At 42.3% G+C, this 17,593-nt stretch overlaps 1 protein-coding gene across 6 annotated transcripts in view; it reads left to right on the top strand.

The window, feature by feature from the left end:
• The window catches only part of FAT3 (FAT atypical cadherin 3), a 994,495-nt gene that overhangs the window by 788,914 nt on the left and 187,988 nt on the right, over window positions 1–17,593 (top strand). For all 6 annotated transcript variants that reach the window (XM_077484996.1, XM_077484994.1, XM_077484992.1 and 3 more), the window contains one exon: window positions 765–975. In XM_077484996.1, the coding sequence (XP_077341122.1) occupies window positions 765–975 (211 nt within the window). The remainder of the gene's footprint in view (window positions 1–764; window positions 976–17,593) is intronic.

Here is a 17,593-nt window from a genome sequence, read left to right as displayed (position 1 = left end):
GCTGGCAGGACTTTTCCTGATGTCCTGCCAGCGTACCGCTGTAGTGTGAAAGCCTGAGGGCTTTCACACTACAGACAATGGTGCAGCTTTTCTAGGGCGGATTGCAGGCGCTATTTCTAACGCTATAGCCTGTCGGAATTTCCGCCAACAAATGTTTGAGAGCAGGTACTCAAATTTTCCGACAACAAAACTTGTGGAATTTCCGATCTTGTTGTACACAAGTCCGACGCACAAAAGTCCACGCATGCTCGGAATCAAGCAGAAGAGCCGCACTGGCTATTGAACTTCGTTTTTCTTGGCTCCTCGTACGTGTTGTATGTCACCGCGTTCTTTATGCTCGGAATATACGACAACATTTGTGTGACCGTGTGTATCCAAGACAAGTTTGAGTCAACATCTCTCGGGAAAAAAATCCACAGTTTTAATGTCGGAAAATCCAATCGTGTGTACAGGGCGTAACTGTGTTTATTTCACACAGTAGAGTTGCAGCTTAGGTCATTTTTTTTTTTTTTGTTTGTTCAATTTTTTACTAAGCGCAATCTTTCTCTTAATTAATAAGTAAGACAATCACCTGATCTTATATGATTAATTGAAGGTTTAACAGAAGTGTATACTTTATAATACATTTTTGTAAAGAAAGTAAGAAAGTTGGCTGGTGATATGGCAGGAACGAGGTGATAATCTTCTCGCTGACCTGCTACTGAATTTCTGTTCGATGCTGAGCAGATTAATAATGCATTGCTTTTCTTGATTATTTATAAAAGGTGAAAGATCAGGAGTTCCCGTACCGCCGCAATCTGGCTCGCGTTATGATTACAGTGGAAGATGCTAATGACCACAGTCCGTACTTCACCAGCCCGCTATACGAGGCCTCCGTGTTTGAATCCGCTGCTATTGGCTCTGCTGTTATACAGGTCACTGCCCTGGACAGAGACAAAGGAGAAAATGCAGAACTTATCTATTCTATTGAGACAGGTAAGGTCATTGTACCCTAAGATGCCAATCTACTGATAACACACATTTCAGTTTTAGTAGCTACTGTAAAGTTAAAACTAAAGTTTAATCAGCTTTAATTTTATCTTTCCTGGACCCCACCCCTGCCAACCTGCTCATTTTAAATAAAACATTTCTGTTTTCATTAACTAGCTTATTTGTGACCCAGTGATGCCATCTGTAGGCTGAACCACTGATGCCAACAGGAGGCTGGGTCTATGCAAATATCAAAATGCATTGATGGATGGATGTTTATCTGGAAAAGTGAAAGTTCCTGGGCAGGAAGCATCATTTACATGCAGACTGCCTTTGGTAACGCCCACATGTGATGCTAGCCTCCATGATTGAAAAAGCAGAAATTCAATAAATGGGAATAGTATTTACATATGTAGAATTTAGATCTGAGCCCGCTTGCAAGATCTAAATGGAAATAGTATTTACATATGTAGAATTTAGATCTGAGCCAGCTTGGCAAGTTACAATACAAGGGCAAGACCATTCCGGCTGTGATTTCATTACTTTCTTTGAACAGCTCAGAAAAGTACTGCCCGCATGTTAGCTGCATAGACTTCAGTCTTCTGCCTGTACATAAAGCTTATGGATGGATGAACAGACAATTACCTGAAATCTTTGCAGTTGCCTAGCCCTTGTATTGTATCTTGCCAAGCTGGCTCAGAGGAAGGTTGAAGTACCTCCCTAATCCTGGAGAATATGCTGCTCCAGGGTCTCTCCAGTGCTGATCACACAATCAAAAGCCTGGGCATTTGGTCACATGATCTCTAATGAAGGTGGAGGTCAGTTATTGTGGAGTCTGAATACAAACATTCATAGTAAGGTGGGAATTTGATGCCCATCTCCTTTTAGATTTGATAACCCCCAACACAACCCAGGTTCACAGATGAACTCCTGGAACATATACTCCTGCCTGGCTCTTAATGCAGCTTTGCCTAGCACCAGTAGAAATGGAAACAGCAGTGGCTCAGCAAAGCCTTTCAGATCTAATATATCAATTTGTATACAATTTACAAGTTCCGCAGAATCAGACTCATAAGCTTCAAGTATACTGAAATGTGAGGAAATTTACAGGGCACATAAAAACCCGTCATAATCGTCTATACCCCAGATCCCAGATGTAATGAAATCTTACATACCACACCAACCTGTAACAAGCTCTTCCCCTGTCTATTGTTACATATCCGCCATTGACACACACAGTGTACCCCTGCTGGACATAATGTCTTGAAATGTATACAATTCAAAACAAATTACCTTCTTAGCTCCACCCTTATTGAAATGTGAGGTTATAGAGGGATGAAGCGCTTACACCCTGAAGAAGCCACTAAAGTATGGGTCTGCTGATTTCAAATGACATTGACCATTCTGGCAATGCCACATCTTCTGACACACCAAGGCTGAAAAAAGAGGATTTATTTGGGCTATACACCCAACAGGGCAGCATTTAAAAAAAAAGGACAACAGTAATGACAGTTACACGGTAAAGCATCTTTGTAAACTACAACAAAATAATGTGAGGACCAAATATACCACACAAATACTAGTGAGTTAAAAGAAAAAACATTGGGAACCAGAGTCTTTGCATGGGAGTTCTCTGGGATATTTGAATCCCATAGTGAAGGGTGTAAATCTTCAAACAAAGTCCCTGGTTAGGAGGGTGAGGAGATTGTGGCCTCCTCCTGCCCTGTGATGACCAGAACCTATGGTGTTGGCGGTGACTCTGGGCTCTGTAGCAGTGAGGCCCCTTTCCTTCAGCCCCCTGGATCTCTCCTCCTCCCACTCCGACACTGCAGCAAGCTCTAACAACAGCAACACTTCACATCCAGCGGCACCCTCTAGCAATCACCTCTCATTCCCCATGTGAGACTTTCATCAGCACACCATCCTCCTGTGACTTGTAGTCCCATACAGTTATCCACTTAATAGAGGCTGTCTTCTTGGGACTACATCCTCCACAGTTCCAAGGTCCTCCCAGCAGTTTTTCTCCTCTTCATGGGTGGGCTCCTCCTTTCCCAGGCACACATTAGCCAGTCATAGTGTCTTGTATCCTGGGCAGTGGGTTGGATCTCCTCCTGCCATGGCTGTGGCTGCAACTGCAGCTTTGTCAAAGTCCCTGCGTCTGGCCAGCTCTTTCTTTTCTCCTCCTCCCCCTGTACAGAATCTCCTTTGTCCACTTGTGGCCAGGGAGGGGAAAGAAGCTGCAGTGCTGGCAGTTGTTTCAGCAACAGGGACAACTGGTCCAGATGGCTGTGGCCAGGGAGTGCCACATACCGGGGCTCCAGACAAATAACTAGGACACAAGTCCAACCCCCAAGGTATCAATACCCCAGATAACAGATGTGATGAAACCTCATATGCCACACCCAACTGTAACAAGCTTCACTCCTGTCTGGGTCCAAACACGTTGGTTAATTGCCATTACCATTAGGACTCTTGCAGGGCATGGCCATATACTACAACTCAGCTTCTACCCTGGCTTGAGAATTGGAGGTCTTTTTCTTATTTAAAGTTTTTATTGAAGTTTCATAGGAAAAAAAAAAACAGACTTACATTACTCAATGTGAGAACATCAGCAGTGATGTAATTAGTTACAGCAAATATACACAGTCAGTTGGAATCCAGTGCTGTACATGTAATGGTGTGTAATAGGGAATTCTGTGAGAAATAGGAAGGAAAGGAAAACCATGAGATGAAACCTGTGTGACCTTAAGCGATGGCAAAAGAGGTCTCGCTCTACCTGTCCACCACTAATGGGAACATGCTGTGGACAGGAGGGGTCTCTTCTGATCCGTCCCAGGAAAGTATGGTTCAATGCAGGATGTTGACCGCAGGGGTAGGGGTATATAAGGCACAAGAGGTCGCATACGAAACATACTGTCAACAAAAGTTCGTAACATACATAAATTAAGAGCAGTCATGAAAGAAAGTTCGCCCTAATTCCAACCGTAACATAGGCGATCAGAGGGTCCAACGTAAGATGTCTCAGTGGAGTCAACATTAGCCTTGCGGAAGGCACTGGTGTGCTGATAGAGTAGAAATAATGGGAGAAATGGGAAAAATGGGAGGAGAGGAATGAAGGAGGGTGGGGGTTCCGTGGCACGGCAGGACAGAGAATTGGAGGTCTTTTTAGTATTTAATGTTGGAGTTGCTTTAAACAAGTACAAAGGGAAAATGAAAACCTATTCTCTGGGGTTTTTAAGGAGGAATGTCTCATTTTTTATTTGTCTATTAGTGCTTCATCGGCATGCCGTTTTTATTCTCCTATTTTTATTCAGTGTACTCCAGAGGAAAAACTGAAACCTCAAATAACAACCCATGGGCCCACCACAGCTTATTGGGTTTCTGGCTTTTCTGCATATTTACATGTATAGATATATAAATCTCTCTTAAAATACAGAACGCTGTTCTCTTGTTTCCTTCAAACATTTTTTGAAAGCCATCTGTAGAGAAAGGAAATCATTTGTTGTGCTCAGCTTATATCTCCGGCATTGTGCTAGGCAGGAAATTCTATATTGCCATTTGGAACAAGAGCACAGCCCTGTATGGTATAGTTATTAAATGCCTGTTACAGCCAATCAAAGCCTGGAACCCCAGCCATGCATGTAATTGTCTATTTGTTTGTAATAAGAGTGCCTTGAGGCTTTATTAGTGTACACGTGTAATGGAGAACATGACAGTAGGCAGCAGGGAGGGTGAAGCAATAGCCCATTTTTAGTTCCGGTACACAAATAATAATAAACCTCTTCTTCTTTGTTCTGCTAGCCCTAAAAAAAAAAAAAATCAGTCATGTGATTGCTGCAAAACAGGAGTGACAGGTAGAGCTGCTGATTGGCTGGGTCTGCCAATCAGCAATGATCATGTCTTTCTAGCTGCTGCTGGAGGGAGCCCAGAGCTGCGGAATTTTAGTAGTTAGGGGTAGGTAAGGATTTGAGATTCTCATATGTGATTAAGTTCCTTAAAAATGGTTGTAAATCTTTACATGTACCAAGTGAAGCAACAAATCCTCCTACATATGTTGTACCTGTTTATCTGCAGTCTTCGGTTCTCTACAGCAGTTCAGAATTTATAAAGCTTATAAAGGGGGGGGGGGGGGGGGGATCAGAGAGCTGAACTTACATCTGCAGAGCTTAGTGAGAGCTGATTGAAGGCAGGGGACGCCCCCCCCCCCCCATTCATTTAGCAACAGGAACAGAACTGAGGCTGTCAATCACAGGCTGTGTGCTGGAGCACCCTCCCATATACCCTTATCACCTCTTGGTGTCAGGAAAACAGAAGTGATTCGTGCTGATTGCAAAGGAATGAGGCAGCAGACAGAAATGAGAAATTACACTCTGAATTGAGACAAGTACACACTATAGAGGGATATGTTTTGTTTATATTTCATGTCTGAAGTTTACAGCCACTTTAAAACAGAGGTCACCCTCCCCAATTTAATTTTTTTAACTCCTGCTTACTGGGGGGTTTTATTCTGCACAATTCAGATACTCACCCACCCAGTGAATCCACCATTGTCTCACTGAGATCCTCTTCTGTTTTGCCACCACCCAAAAAAAAAAAAAAAAACTGGGCCGCACTACAAATAAATGATAAATAACGTGAATTTCCAAATTGAACTATAAACTGAAAATAAAAATCATACATATTTGATACAATTTTAATAATTTTATAAATTGACATTTAAAAGATTGTAGCGAATATTTATTATTTTTCTATTTAGTGGATATTTCATTTTGGAAATTCACCTTCATTTAGCATATGTGTATTGCGGGACACAATTAGCGTCAGACCCCAAAGCACCCTCCCCATGTTGAGGGCATGTGGCCTGCTACGGTTCAGGAGGAAAGGGGCGCTCTCATGTCCCCCCCCCCTCTTTTCCTGAGGCCTGCCAGGTTGCGTGTTTGGATAAGGGTCTGGTATGGATTTTGGGGGGGACCCCCACGCCATTTTTTAAAAAAAGTTGGCACAGGGTTCCCCTTAAAATCCAGGTCAGGTATGGATTCTGGGGGGGGGGGGCTACGCCATTTAAAAAAAAAAAAACGGTGCAGGGTTCCCCTTAATTTCCATATCAGACCAGATCAGGGCCTGGTGTGGAATTTGGGGGGACCCCCACGCATTTTTTTATTTTATTTTTGGTTTGGGGTTCCCCTTAGTATTCATCCCAGACCTGAAGAGCCTGGTAATGGACTGGGGGTTGGGGGACCCATGCCCTTTTTTTAAACTAGTTTTATCTATATTGCCGAGACCCAACAATTCATTACAGCCGCGATCAGTTTTAAATAACAATTTTTCCTTTAGAAATTTCATTTTGCGGTGGAACTGTTCTAAACATGGGAAACATTTGCCACTTTACAGGCATATTATAGACACCCCCCAGGCACAATAGTTAAATAAATATTTCACTTTTATTGTTTCACTTTAAGCATTCAAAAAATCACTGCTCCCGAAAAAAAAACTGAAGTTTTAAAAAAAAAATGTTTTCATTGATACATGTCCCCTGGGGCAGGACCCGGGTCCCCAAACACTTTTTATGACAATACGGTGCATATAAGCCTTTAAAATTAGCACTTTTGATGTTTCATGTTAGAGTCCAATAGACTTTAACGGTGTTACGGCGGCTTTCGAATTTGCAGCGAACACAGCATATTGCTCACTGTACGGCTCAAACATCGGGCTCATGCCTACTGGTGACAACATTTTAGATTTTCAATCACTTTAAAATTACAGTTTTTGAGGCTCTAACACCTTACCTCCCACAAACCAAAAAAAAATAAAAAAATGTTGGCTGTAGGTAGTTTATTGCTGGCTGTGTTTGCACCACTGCAGTCTTCTGGTTTTTGTTTCCCTCCAGAGGTGGGTAATGTGGAAGAAGCCAGTATATACACTATGGGGGTTATTTCTGAAAGGCAAATCCACTTTGCACTGCAAGTGCACTTGGAAGTGCAGTCGCTCTAAATCTGAGGGGTAGATCTGAAATGAGGGGAAGCTCTGCTGATTTTATCATCCAATCATGTGCAAGCTAAAATGCTGTTTTATATTTTCCTTGCATGTCCCCCTCGGATCTACGGCGACTGCACTTGCAGTGCAAAGTGGATTTTCCTTTAGTAAATACCCCCCTATATTCGATGCTTATGCATTCTTATGCAGCCAACACAGTAGAAATTAAAGTGTAACAAAAAGCAAAACGTTTTTTGTTTTGTTTTGGAGGGAGTGAAGATGAATTAGAACATCTGTCAGGTTCTCTTTGCCATCTGTGTCACCGTTAGGGAGAGTCACCCTCTCTATTGGTACTTTTATCATTATCAAAGAGTAAAAGTAAAAAAGAAATTCCCAACTTTTGGTCTGTCCCCAGAACAAGAATAGGGGAGAAGTCTTCCAGTGGTGACAACCAGGGATTCCCTTACACTGGAGGGATTTCCTCTTACTTCCTGTTTTGGCTATGGGACAGGAAGTAAAAGGAAATCTCCCCAATGGTACACAGAAATAAAAAAATACTGGGGTTATAACTTTCCCTTTCCAAACAAGTAGCCACTGCCCCCACCCTGTTCTTAAAGCGGGAGTCCGCCGGGAGTCCGCGTTTTTTTTTTTTTTTTTTTTAAAGCCAGCAGCTACAAATACTGCAGCTGCTGACTTTTAAAATAGTGACACTTACCTGTCCAGCGCGCCCGCGATGTCGGCACCCGAAGCCGATCTCTTGATCGTCTCTCGGGTGCTGCCGCCGCCATCTTGGGCATGGGAATCAGGAAGTGGAGCCTTTCGGCTTCATTTCCCGGTTCCCTACTGCGCATGCGCGAGTCTGCCTCTGGGATCTGTGTGTTTCCCAGCAGGCAGCGGGGGACTTTCGGAAAGGGGCGTAATTTACGCCCCTTTCCGCAGAGAGCTATCCCGGAAGTGGGTGCAGATACCTGTACTGTACATGTACCTGCACCCCCCTCCCCCCTGAAAGGTGCCAATTGTGGCGCCGGAGGGGGGAGGATTCCAATGAGCGGAAGGTCCACTTTAGGGTGGACCTCCGCTTTAATGCAGATTGTTGGACAGGTCAATTTGGTTGGTCGCTAACTGGTTGGTGAGTTTGAGCTTAGGGATCTCTTTGTATTTGATTAATAACCTTCCCTATCGTCCATCTTTAACCACTTTAACCACATCTTTAACCACTTGCTTACTGGGCACATTCACCCCCTCCCTGCCCAGCCCAATTTTCAGCTTTCAGAGCTGTGGTACTTTGAATGACAATTGCACGGTTGTGCAATACTGTACCCATATGACATTTTTATCATATTAGACAGTTAGAGCTTTTTTTTGGTGATATTTAAATGCCACTGGGTTTTTTATTTTTTGCTAAGCAAACAAAAAAAGACCAAAAATTCTGAGAAGAAAAAATATATTTTCTTAGTTTCTGTAATCAGGTAATTTTTCTCCTTCACTGATGGGCACTGATAAGAAGCACTGATAAGGCAGCACTGGTGGGCTCTGAAAGGGCTGCACTGATGGGCACTGATAGGCAGCACTGATGAGTTAGCACCGATGAAGCAGTACTGGCGGGCTCTGATGAGGAAGCATTGATGAGGCAGCACTGGTGGGCACTGATAGGCAACACTGATGAGTCAGCACTGAAAAGGCAGCACTGGTGGGCTCCGAAAGAGCTGCACTGATGGGCACTGATACGCAGCACTGATGAGTTAGAACCGATCAGGCAGTACTGGTGGGCTCTGATGAGGAAGCATTGATAAGGCTACACTGATGGGTACTGATAGGCAGCACTGGTGGGCACTGATAGGCAACACTGATGAGTCAGCACTGATAAGGCAGCACTGGTGGGCTCTGGAAGAGCTGCACTGATGTGTACTGATAGGCAGCACTGATTAGTTGGCACATATGAGGCATTACTGGTGGGCTCTGATAGGCAACACTGATAAGGCAGCACTGGTGAGCTCTGAAAGGGCTGCACTGATGTGCACTGATAGGCAGCACTGATGAATTAGCACTGATGATGCAGTACTGGTGGGCTCTGATGAGGAGGCATTGATGAGACTGATATGCAGCACTGATAGGTGGCACTGATGGGCACTAATGGGGAGCACTGGTGGGCACTGATTGGCAGCACTGATAGTCAGGACAATGATGATCAGTGCCCTGACTATCAGTGTAGATGTTCCCTTTCACACTTGCCAGTTACCGACTTTCATGTCCTCATGCTGTGACAGTGTGAGGAAAGGAATGCTGGTAACCAGTAAGTGTGTTTACTTTGTGGTCAGCTGTAATTGAACATAGCTGATCACGTGGTAAAGGGCCACTGCGATTTGGCCCTTTATCCTGTTTTGTGATAAGCTGTGTCCAAAAGACACAGACATTATAGAGCGCACCGGGAGCACCCTGCAGTGGGGGGGGGGGGGGGGGGGGTGGTTCTGGGAGGATGTCAATAGATGCCCTCCCAGAACTGGGCGACCCCACGCTGTAACCATCAATAAGTTATAGTGCGGTCGGCAAGTGATTAAAGTGTATTTCCACTGTTGCAGCAAAATTGGGATAGCTCCTACTTCTTTACTTCTTTGTTACATGTCTCCATTTACATACCATAACCTATTTTTTTTTTTTTTTTTTTATTGAAGCTTACCTTATTTAGATGCTCTATTCTGAACCCCCCCCCAGCAAGAAAATAAATCCTAGGTAGTTCCCCATGTTTAGGAGAGGGCTGGTCAGTTGAATTTGCCATAATTAACCCTGTCTGTACTGTGCAGGCAGATCTTCATTGCCAATTGTAACTAGATTTGATCACTATCTGTCCTAACAAAGGGTTAAACGTGTAGAAGCTGGGCTTCTTGCCTTGTATGTTAGTGAGGACAAACTTGGGACAGGCTCACTCTAAAGCCGCGTACACACAATCAGACTTTCTGACAGGAAATGTTGGATGTCAGGCTGTTGGCGGTAAATCCGACCATGTGTACGCTCCATCAGATAATTGTTGTCGGACTTTCTGCCAACAAATGTTGGATGGCAGGTTTTCAAATTTTCCACGGACAAATGTGTGTTGTCTGATTTTCTGAGCGTGTGTACACAAGTCTGTTGGACAAAAGTCTAAAGTACAAACACACATGCTCGGAAGCAAGGATGAGCTAGAAGCAGTCGGTCTTGTAAACTACCGTAGCGTTCATAATGGAGAATTAACATTTGTGACGTGGCAATGTATGAAATCTCTAAATGCAGCGCACAATTCTCTTCTTCTTCTTTAATGGGATAATAATGAAGCTACTTTGCTGGTGATACTGATGGAGTTATTGCAAACGAATTTTCAAAAGCATTTTTTTTTCTAGTGATATCAAGAATAATATATATATATAATTTTTTTTTTTTTCTTATTTGGGCAAGTTCCCACAACACCATTATCCTGTAGTTTTTAAGATCAAAGATACAACTATGTTGGTGTCCCTTGTTAATTTTACATTGTATTTTTTTTTAAATGTTACTGCCTACTCCCAAACTGTCATTTGAAGTAAAACACATAGCCAAGTATTATTCTACACAATTTTTTTTTTATTGTGCATTAAAAAAAGAAAACAAATACAATTAGACATGCAATCTGTCAATAGAACTTAACCAAAAAGTGAATTCTATGCATCCAGAAATCTAGAAAATATACCAAATCATTATTCAACCAAATACAATAAATAAAGATATATAGACAACGGAGGGGGAGAGATGGAGAGATTTGGGACTTTAAATGAAGTACAGTTAAGTACCTCCATCCCGGTAATTAATACGCATATAAAAAGGGAAGTTTGGGACTTTAAATGAAGCACTTGGATAGTAAACGACAAAATTATTTCATTGGACCATATTAATTTATTTAATTGAATGTTCAAAGGAACTACTCATTATAAATAAGTCCAATTGAAGATATATATAAATAATGATACAGAAGAAACATAGTATATGACATAATGTATAGTATCCACAAGTAATCATACATAACAGTAATAGATAAGTTGGTTAGGTAATATGGCAAAATGATGCCCATGACAGCATATCCGACATCAACACATGTATGCACATGATAGAAAAGCATCCCATAATTGTAAACAAAATTTGTAATAAATGGTCAAGGACTTCTAAATAAGTAATTCGAAACTTATAAATGTGGTTTCGTATACAGGTATAACCCGAGCATCAAAATACAAAGCTCGACGCGTTTCGTGGGTATCTCCCCACTCATCAGGAGCAGATGCTACCACAGAGTTTCTATAAAAAAAATAAAATAAAATAAAAATTATACAAATAATATACTGACCAATAAATTAAGATAGTAAGTACATAAAACTATGTTATGGATAGATATTTTGGTTAGGGCAGACTCACCAGTCCAGGCGTTAAATGCAACGCACAGCGATGGGCGCCAGGCGGGCCAGGGACAAAACCCACTATGCGGGCACTGAGGCGGCAAATAAATGGATACGACATCTGGCACAGAAGAAGTGTATCAGCATGAGGGAGTGTGCTAAATGGTGTTAATACTAAGAAAAGTAAAAGTGAAAATTAGAAAAATCAGTCCACAACAAACTTCGCAAGATGATGCACACAGAGCAGAGTGAAGATGAGTAGGGGTTATACAAAAAATAGCTGACATATTGGAAACAGAAAAAGTATGGAAGGGTTGAAAAGAATGAGTGTGTAGGAGTGTGTGGGAGTGTGAGTGCAGGGGATAAGATAAATGTGATAATGAAGAGTAAGGTAAGTGTAGGTAGTAATAACCAAAGAGGGATAATTGATAAACGATAAACACAGGATGTGTCAGTAAGGATAAAAAAAAAAAAAAAAAAAAAAACAACAGATGAAAAAAGTGGACAAGTATGTACCATGATAACGATCCTGGAACAACAGCCGGCTGACCAGCCAACTGATGTGTTCAAGCCCCATACAGAGAATGGCCAGACAAGCAGCCATCCCCGAGGGGGGTTTAAATATGCCGCCAACGCCATGTGCGTGAGACCGGGTGGGAGGGGCCGCGCCCAGCCCCGGTCATCAACCAGCGACAGGCACGTTAACCCCCTCCCTTCCCGGAAACACGGAGAATGGAAAGACCGAAAACGCCGGCGTGATGTCGTTCAAACGAACGTTACACGCACGGCGTAGGTAACATGGCGTTGATGCGCAGAGTGGAGTCCGCCCGAACCTCCCAATCAAAACGAAAGGGGAGGAGGGGAGGACCCGCTGGCGCATCACAGTGCCCACAAGAAAGAAAAGACCAAGTACCGCCCAACCTCCTAAATAAAGATAATGTCAAAACAATAACTCTAAGGCCAATAATAAATAATACAATATAAATACAATAAAATAAATAAAAACTATGTCAAAGCAATAACTCCAAGGTCAATAATAATACAATATAAATACACGTTATCTCCTCCGATTCCACAACATGGCTGGTTGATGAACGGTCTTTCAGAAATGAACTGAAAAGCGCAAAATGAAAAATGTGAATCAACACCAAACTTCTACTAACAGGAAATTAGCAGGAGGAGCCCAAAGGGTGGCGCTAAAGAGCTGAAAGAAATACGTAGTCCGTAATTTTGTGGCTGTGTGTGTGCAAAACAAGTTTGGGCCTTTCGGACAAAATTCCACGATTTTGTTAGCCAACAATCCAATCGCATGTACGGGGCTTAACTGTGTTATAAGAAGAAAAAAAAACTTGCATTGAGCCATGAAAATCGTCCTGAGAAACAGCTAAAAGATAAGAAATATTTAAAATAAAAAATAAAATAAAATAGGTAGCCTGTGAAAATAAGCCCTTGTACACACGATCGGAGATTCCGACAACCAAATCCATCGGATTTTGTCCGAAACTGTTGTATACACACGGTCGGACGAAGTTGTCGGAAAATCCGATCGTTCAGAACGTGATGACGTTATTTTGTTACGACGGGACTACGTTCAGGCTAGTAGCCAATAGCTTTGATGTAGGAATTTGATCTGAGCATGCGTGGCACTTTGTCTGATCGGAATTCTCTACACATGATCGGAGTATGTCCGATCGGAGCATTTTGTCGGAAAATATTTCCGGCAAGTTGGAAAATTTGGTCTGACGGATATTCCGATGGAAACAGTCCGATGCAGACCACACACAGTCGGAATATCCGATAAAACGCTCCAATCGGACACATTCCGTCGGAATCTCCGATCGTGTGTACAAGGGCTTAGAATACATAACGAGCATATAGTGGGTTTCCTGCAGTGACTATTGTGCAATCCAATCCTTAATAAAACTTCTATTTTAGCGGATAGACTCACAGGATAAACGTAAGAGATAAAAAGATCAGATGATAAATAGTAATCATCAGCCGGCTCGACACATCCCAGCTTGTGCTTCAGCTGGGTGTAGAGCCCCGTCCACTAGAAAAAAAAAAAAAAAAACATTCATTTTTATTAAAAGCATATGTGTGCCTATGAGGAAGCAGCTGTAGGCCTTTGTGTAAATGAAACCGCGCTCCTTTTTTAATATACAAAATTATTATTTTTTTAAAGCCAAATGACAAATTGTATTCTTTTTATTGCTCTGCAGATGTCTCACAGCTTGCACAATGAACTTTTGAAAGTTTAATTACTACAGATCTCTGTATCTTCAAATGTTATCAGAAAACACTTCCACTTCACAGTTTCCATTTCACACTTTGGACAAATTTTGTGAAATCACTGACATTTTCTAAATGTCACAGCAAGCAATGCGCTTTGTGGTCTGGGGGAGTGTATCGGGTGGGTGGGCGAGATAAACAGAGAGTACAATTGTTTCAAAAAATTTAAGGACAGTCCTAATGATATTTGTCTAAATTTGATGAGACTGGGAGATTAGATGAAATACAAGTTTTGGGATACGCTCCTGGTATGCAGTTTGATTAGTCCGCATAAGGCACTTGCCTGGGGCAGCAAGGTAAAGTGGAGGTCCACCAAAAGAAAATAAAAAAACTATAAACACGCTCCTTAAAATTCATTAAAAAACATTTGAAAAAAAAAATTTACTTACCAGAAATGGCTGTTGCTAGGCAAATCGTCCTAATCTGCCACTTCCTACTCAGCGGTTCTTGTCCTCCCTCGCCTTGTCTCCTATGAGATGGGGCGAGATGTCTTCTGGGACATGTATGTGTCCCAGTAGACAGACATCCATTCACAAAGCACCCCGCGACTGCATGCGCAGTAGGAAACGGGCAGTGAAGCCGCAAGGCTCCACTGCCTTTTTCCCTTCGTTAGGATGGTGGCGTCGGCACCCGATCCGGTGGATGGATCGGCCTCGGGGGGGCCGACATGGCTTGCTCGCTGGACAGGTAAGTGTCCTTATTAAAAGTCAGCAGCTACAGTGTTTGTAGTTGCTGACTTTAAAAAAAATATATAAAAAATGGCCGGACCTCCACTTTAAGAAAGGGACAGCAAATGTGCAAATGCCGAAACGTATCTCTTATTTTGGGGCTAACTTCAGTAAGGCTTGGCTCACATCTATACAGGTTGTAGACTTGGGCGCTGTCAATAAATTTGTTTTGTTTCATTCCGTTCCGTTTCGTATTAGAATTAATTTGTATTTCGTGTCCGAAATTAAATTTGGATTTGTACAAAATACGAATTTTTGTTTGTTAACTTTTTGTAAAAATTACGAATGTTCGTTATGATGAATTTATCATTATGAGGGGCTCCCACCATCCCTGTGCTGTGCTCATTATGAGGGGCTCCCATCATCCCTGTGCTGTGCTCATTATGAGGGGCTCCCACCATCCCTGTGCTGTGCTCATTATGAGGGGCTCCCACCATCCCTGTGCTGTGCTCATTATGAGGGGCTCCCACCATCCCTGTGCTGACTTCCTGGGTTTTTTAACGTCATTATAATGAATAATCATAATTAACAAATATTCTTATGTTGTCCGATTCTGAATCTCCCATCGACTACCAGTACCAGTCTCCCACTCCCATATTAAAAAAGGTATTTTTCCCAACCCTCACTCAGCAGCAGAAGAAAACCTCTGATTGGTCAACAAAACACCAGTCGCGTTTCCGTTGTAATGGAATTTGGAATCCGAAACTTCTAAACTAAATTTTGTATTTCGTAAGCATAGAAATTTGTATTTCGGATCCTCCCGAATGTCTAATTTTACGGAATTCCGTACGAATTAAAAAATTCGTACGAAACATGTCTAGCAGGTTTCAGTTTGTATATTCCAGGTGAATTTTGCACTTTAATACATGTTTTTGATCCCTTGAAGTCTATGGAATCAAAAACCAGAAAAAATGTCCCTGGCCCTTTTCATAAAATGCACAGATGTGAACTACGTCCATAGGAAACCATGTTAAATGGAGTGTAGTGTGGTTCTGCAAAACGCAAAACACACAAAAAAATGCATACATTTGAACCAAGTCTAGGAGAACCATGTGGGGGTGGGTTGCAAGGGACGGTGAGAGAAGAGAAGAGTTTACTAAGGATGAGCGGAGCCATGTAGGCAAAATTCCCTTTTGGGTGAAATTCTGCACACAGATGTGCATCGGCAGAATGGCACAAGCAGGCAAATGGGCGTACAGGTACGTCCCTTTAAATTTTCCGCCCTTCGGGCACACCGCCGACATGCCCGCGGGTCCAGGGAACTCAATGTTCTCCGGTAGACTGCGATTGTGATGGGGAGAGGTAGAACAGGGAGATGCCTATGTAAACAAGGCATTTCCCTGTTCTGCCTTGTGCCCTGACAGAGATCTACTGCTCCCTGTGATTCGGAGCAGTGATCACTGTCATGTCCTAGGTAGCCCCCTCCCAGTTAGAATCAGTCCCTAGGACACACTTAACCCCTTAATCGCCCCCTAGTGGTTAACCCTTTCCCTGCCGGTGTCATTTACCCAGTAATCAGTGCATTTTTATACATTGATCGCTGTATAAATGACAATGGTCCCAAAATAGTGTCAAAAGTGTCCGATGTGTCCACTATAATGTCACAGTCATGATAAAAATTGCAGTTCGCTGCCATTACTGATAAAAAACAAATAATAATAAAAATGACATAAAACTATACCCTATTTTGTAGACTCTATAACTTTTTCGCAAACCAATCAATATATGCTTATTGCAATATTTTTTTTTTTTACCAAAAATATGTAGAAGAATACATATGGGCCTAAACTGTGCAATAAATTAGTTTTTTTTATATATTTTTGGGGATATATTTATTATAGCAAAAAGTAAAAAATATTGCTTTTTTTTCAAAATTGTCGCTCTTTTTTTTTGTTTATAGTGCAAAAATTAAAAAGAGGTGATCAAATACCAACAAAAGAAAGCTCTATTTGTGGGGGGAAAAAAGGACATCAATTTTGTTTCGTTACAATGTCTCACGACCACGCAATTGTCAGTTAAAGCGACGCAGTGTCGAATTGCAAAAAGTGCTCTGGTCAGGAAGGGGGTAAAATCTTCCGGGGGCTAAAGTGGTTAAAGTGGGTCTCTACCCAAAACTATAAAGTAGAACTATAGGCAAAACTTATTTTTTTAATTTTTGGATAGAGTAAGGGAGGGTTATAACCCCTCTAAGTTTTGTTTTTGCCATTTTTGTCCTACTAGAGAGATTTACCTTCACTTCCTGTCCCATAGCCAAACAGGAAGTGAGAGGAAATTCCTGAAAATTAAGGGAATCTCTTGGGAACCCCCAGATCACCAGAACTAGTGTATCCATTGGAAGATTATGATTACTATTATACAGGATTTATATAGCGCCAACAGTTTGCGCAGGGCTTTCCAACATGAGGGCAGACAGTACAATTGAAATACAATTCAATACAGGAGGAATCAGAGGGCCCTGCTCATTAGTGCTTACAAACTAGAAGGGAGGAACAAGGTAATATAACTGTAGGGGATGAGCTGATGGAGCAAATAGACATAAGATTGTTAGGTGGGGGTAGGATAGGCTTCTCTGAAGAGGAGGGTTTTCAGGGATAGTCTAAAAGCTAATAGAGTAGGAGATATTCAGACAGATTGTGGTAAGGAGTTCCATAGGATGGGAGAGGCTCTGGAAAAGTCCTGGAGGCGATCATGGGAGGAGGTGATGAGGGAGTTATAGTAGAGTTGCCACCTTTTCTTCAAGCCAAACCCAAACACTTTAGTGGCCTGGGACACCTTTGGGTGCCCCAAGGAGTAATGCATATCGTGCCACAGAGAATGGTGGGTGTGGCCAGACTACTCTTTTTGACATCATCCCCCTGCCCCACAGTGATGCCAAATCTGCCACTAGACGGCCGCTGCAGCTCTCGGATGGCAACAAATTTGCATGTGACTATCTTAGTTACCTGGGGAGCCACAGGTTGGTCTGAATAATATGTCCGGGTTTCAGTCCACCTGAAACCCGGACAGAGGATTCAAAACACAAACTGTCCGGCTGAATTCCATACAGGTGGCAACCGTAAGGTAGAGAGTAGGTGGTCTTGAGAAGAACGAATAGAACGATTAGGTTGGTGTTTTGAGACTAGGCTAATGATATAGCTGGGGGCTAAGTTGTGGATGGCTTTGTCAATATTTAGAATTTAATATGTTGGGTGAGTTGAAGATTTCCCCTCTGTTACTTTTCTGGGGACAGAATTCTGC

The sequence above is a fragment of the Lithobates pipiens genome, unplaced genomic scaffold, assembly GCF_037356315.1.
Source record: "Lithobates pipiens isolate NorthernLeopardFrog02 unplaced genomic scaffold, aLitPip1_a1.2 Scaffold_17, whole genome shotgun sequence".
In the NCBI taxonomy this organism is placed as follows: Eukaryota; Metazoa; Chordata; class Amphibia; order Anura; family Ranidae; genus Lithobates; species Lithobates pipiens.
This window is presented reverse-complemented; position numbering and strand designations above follow the sequence as displayed.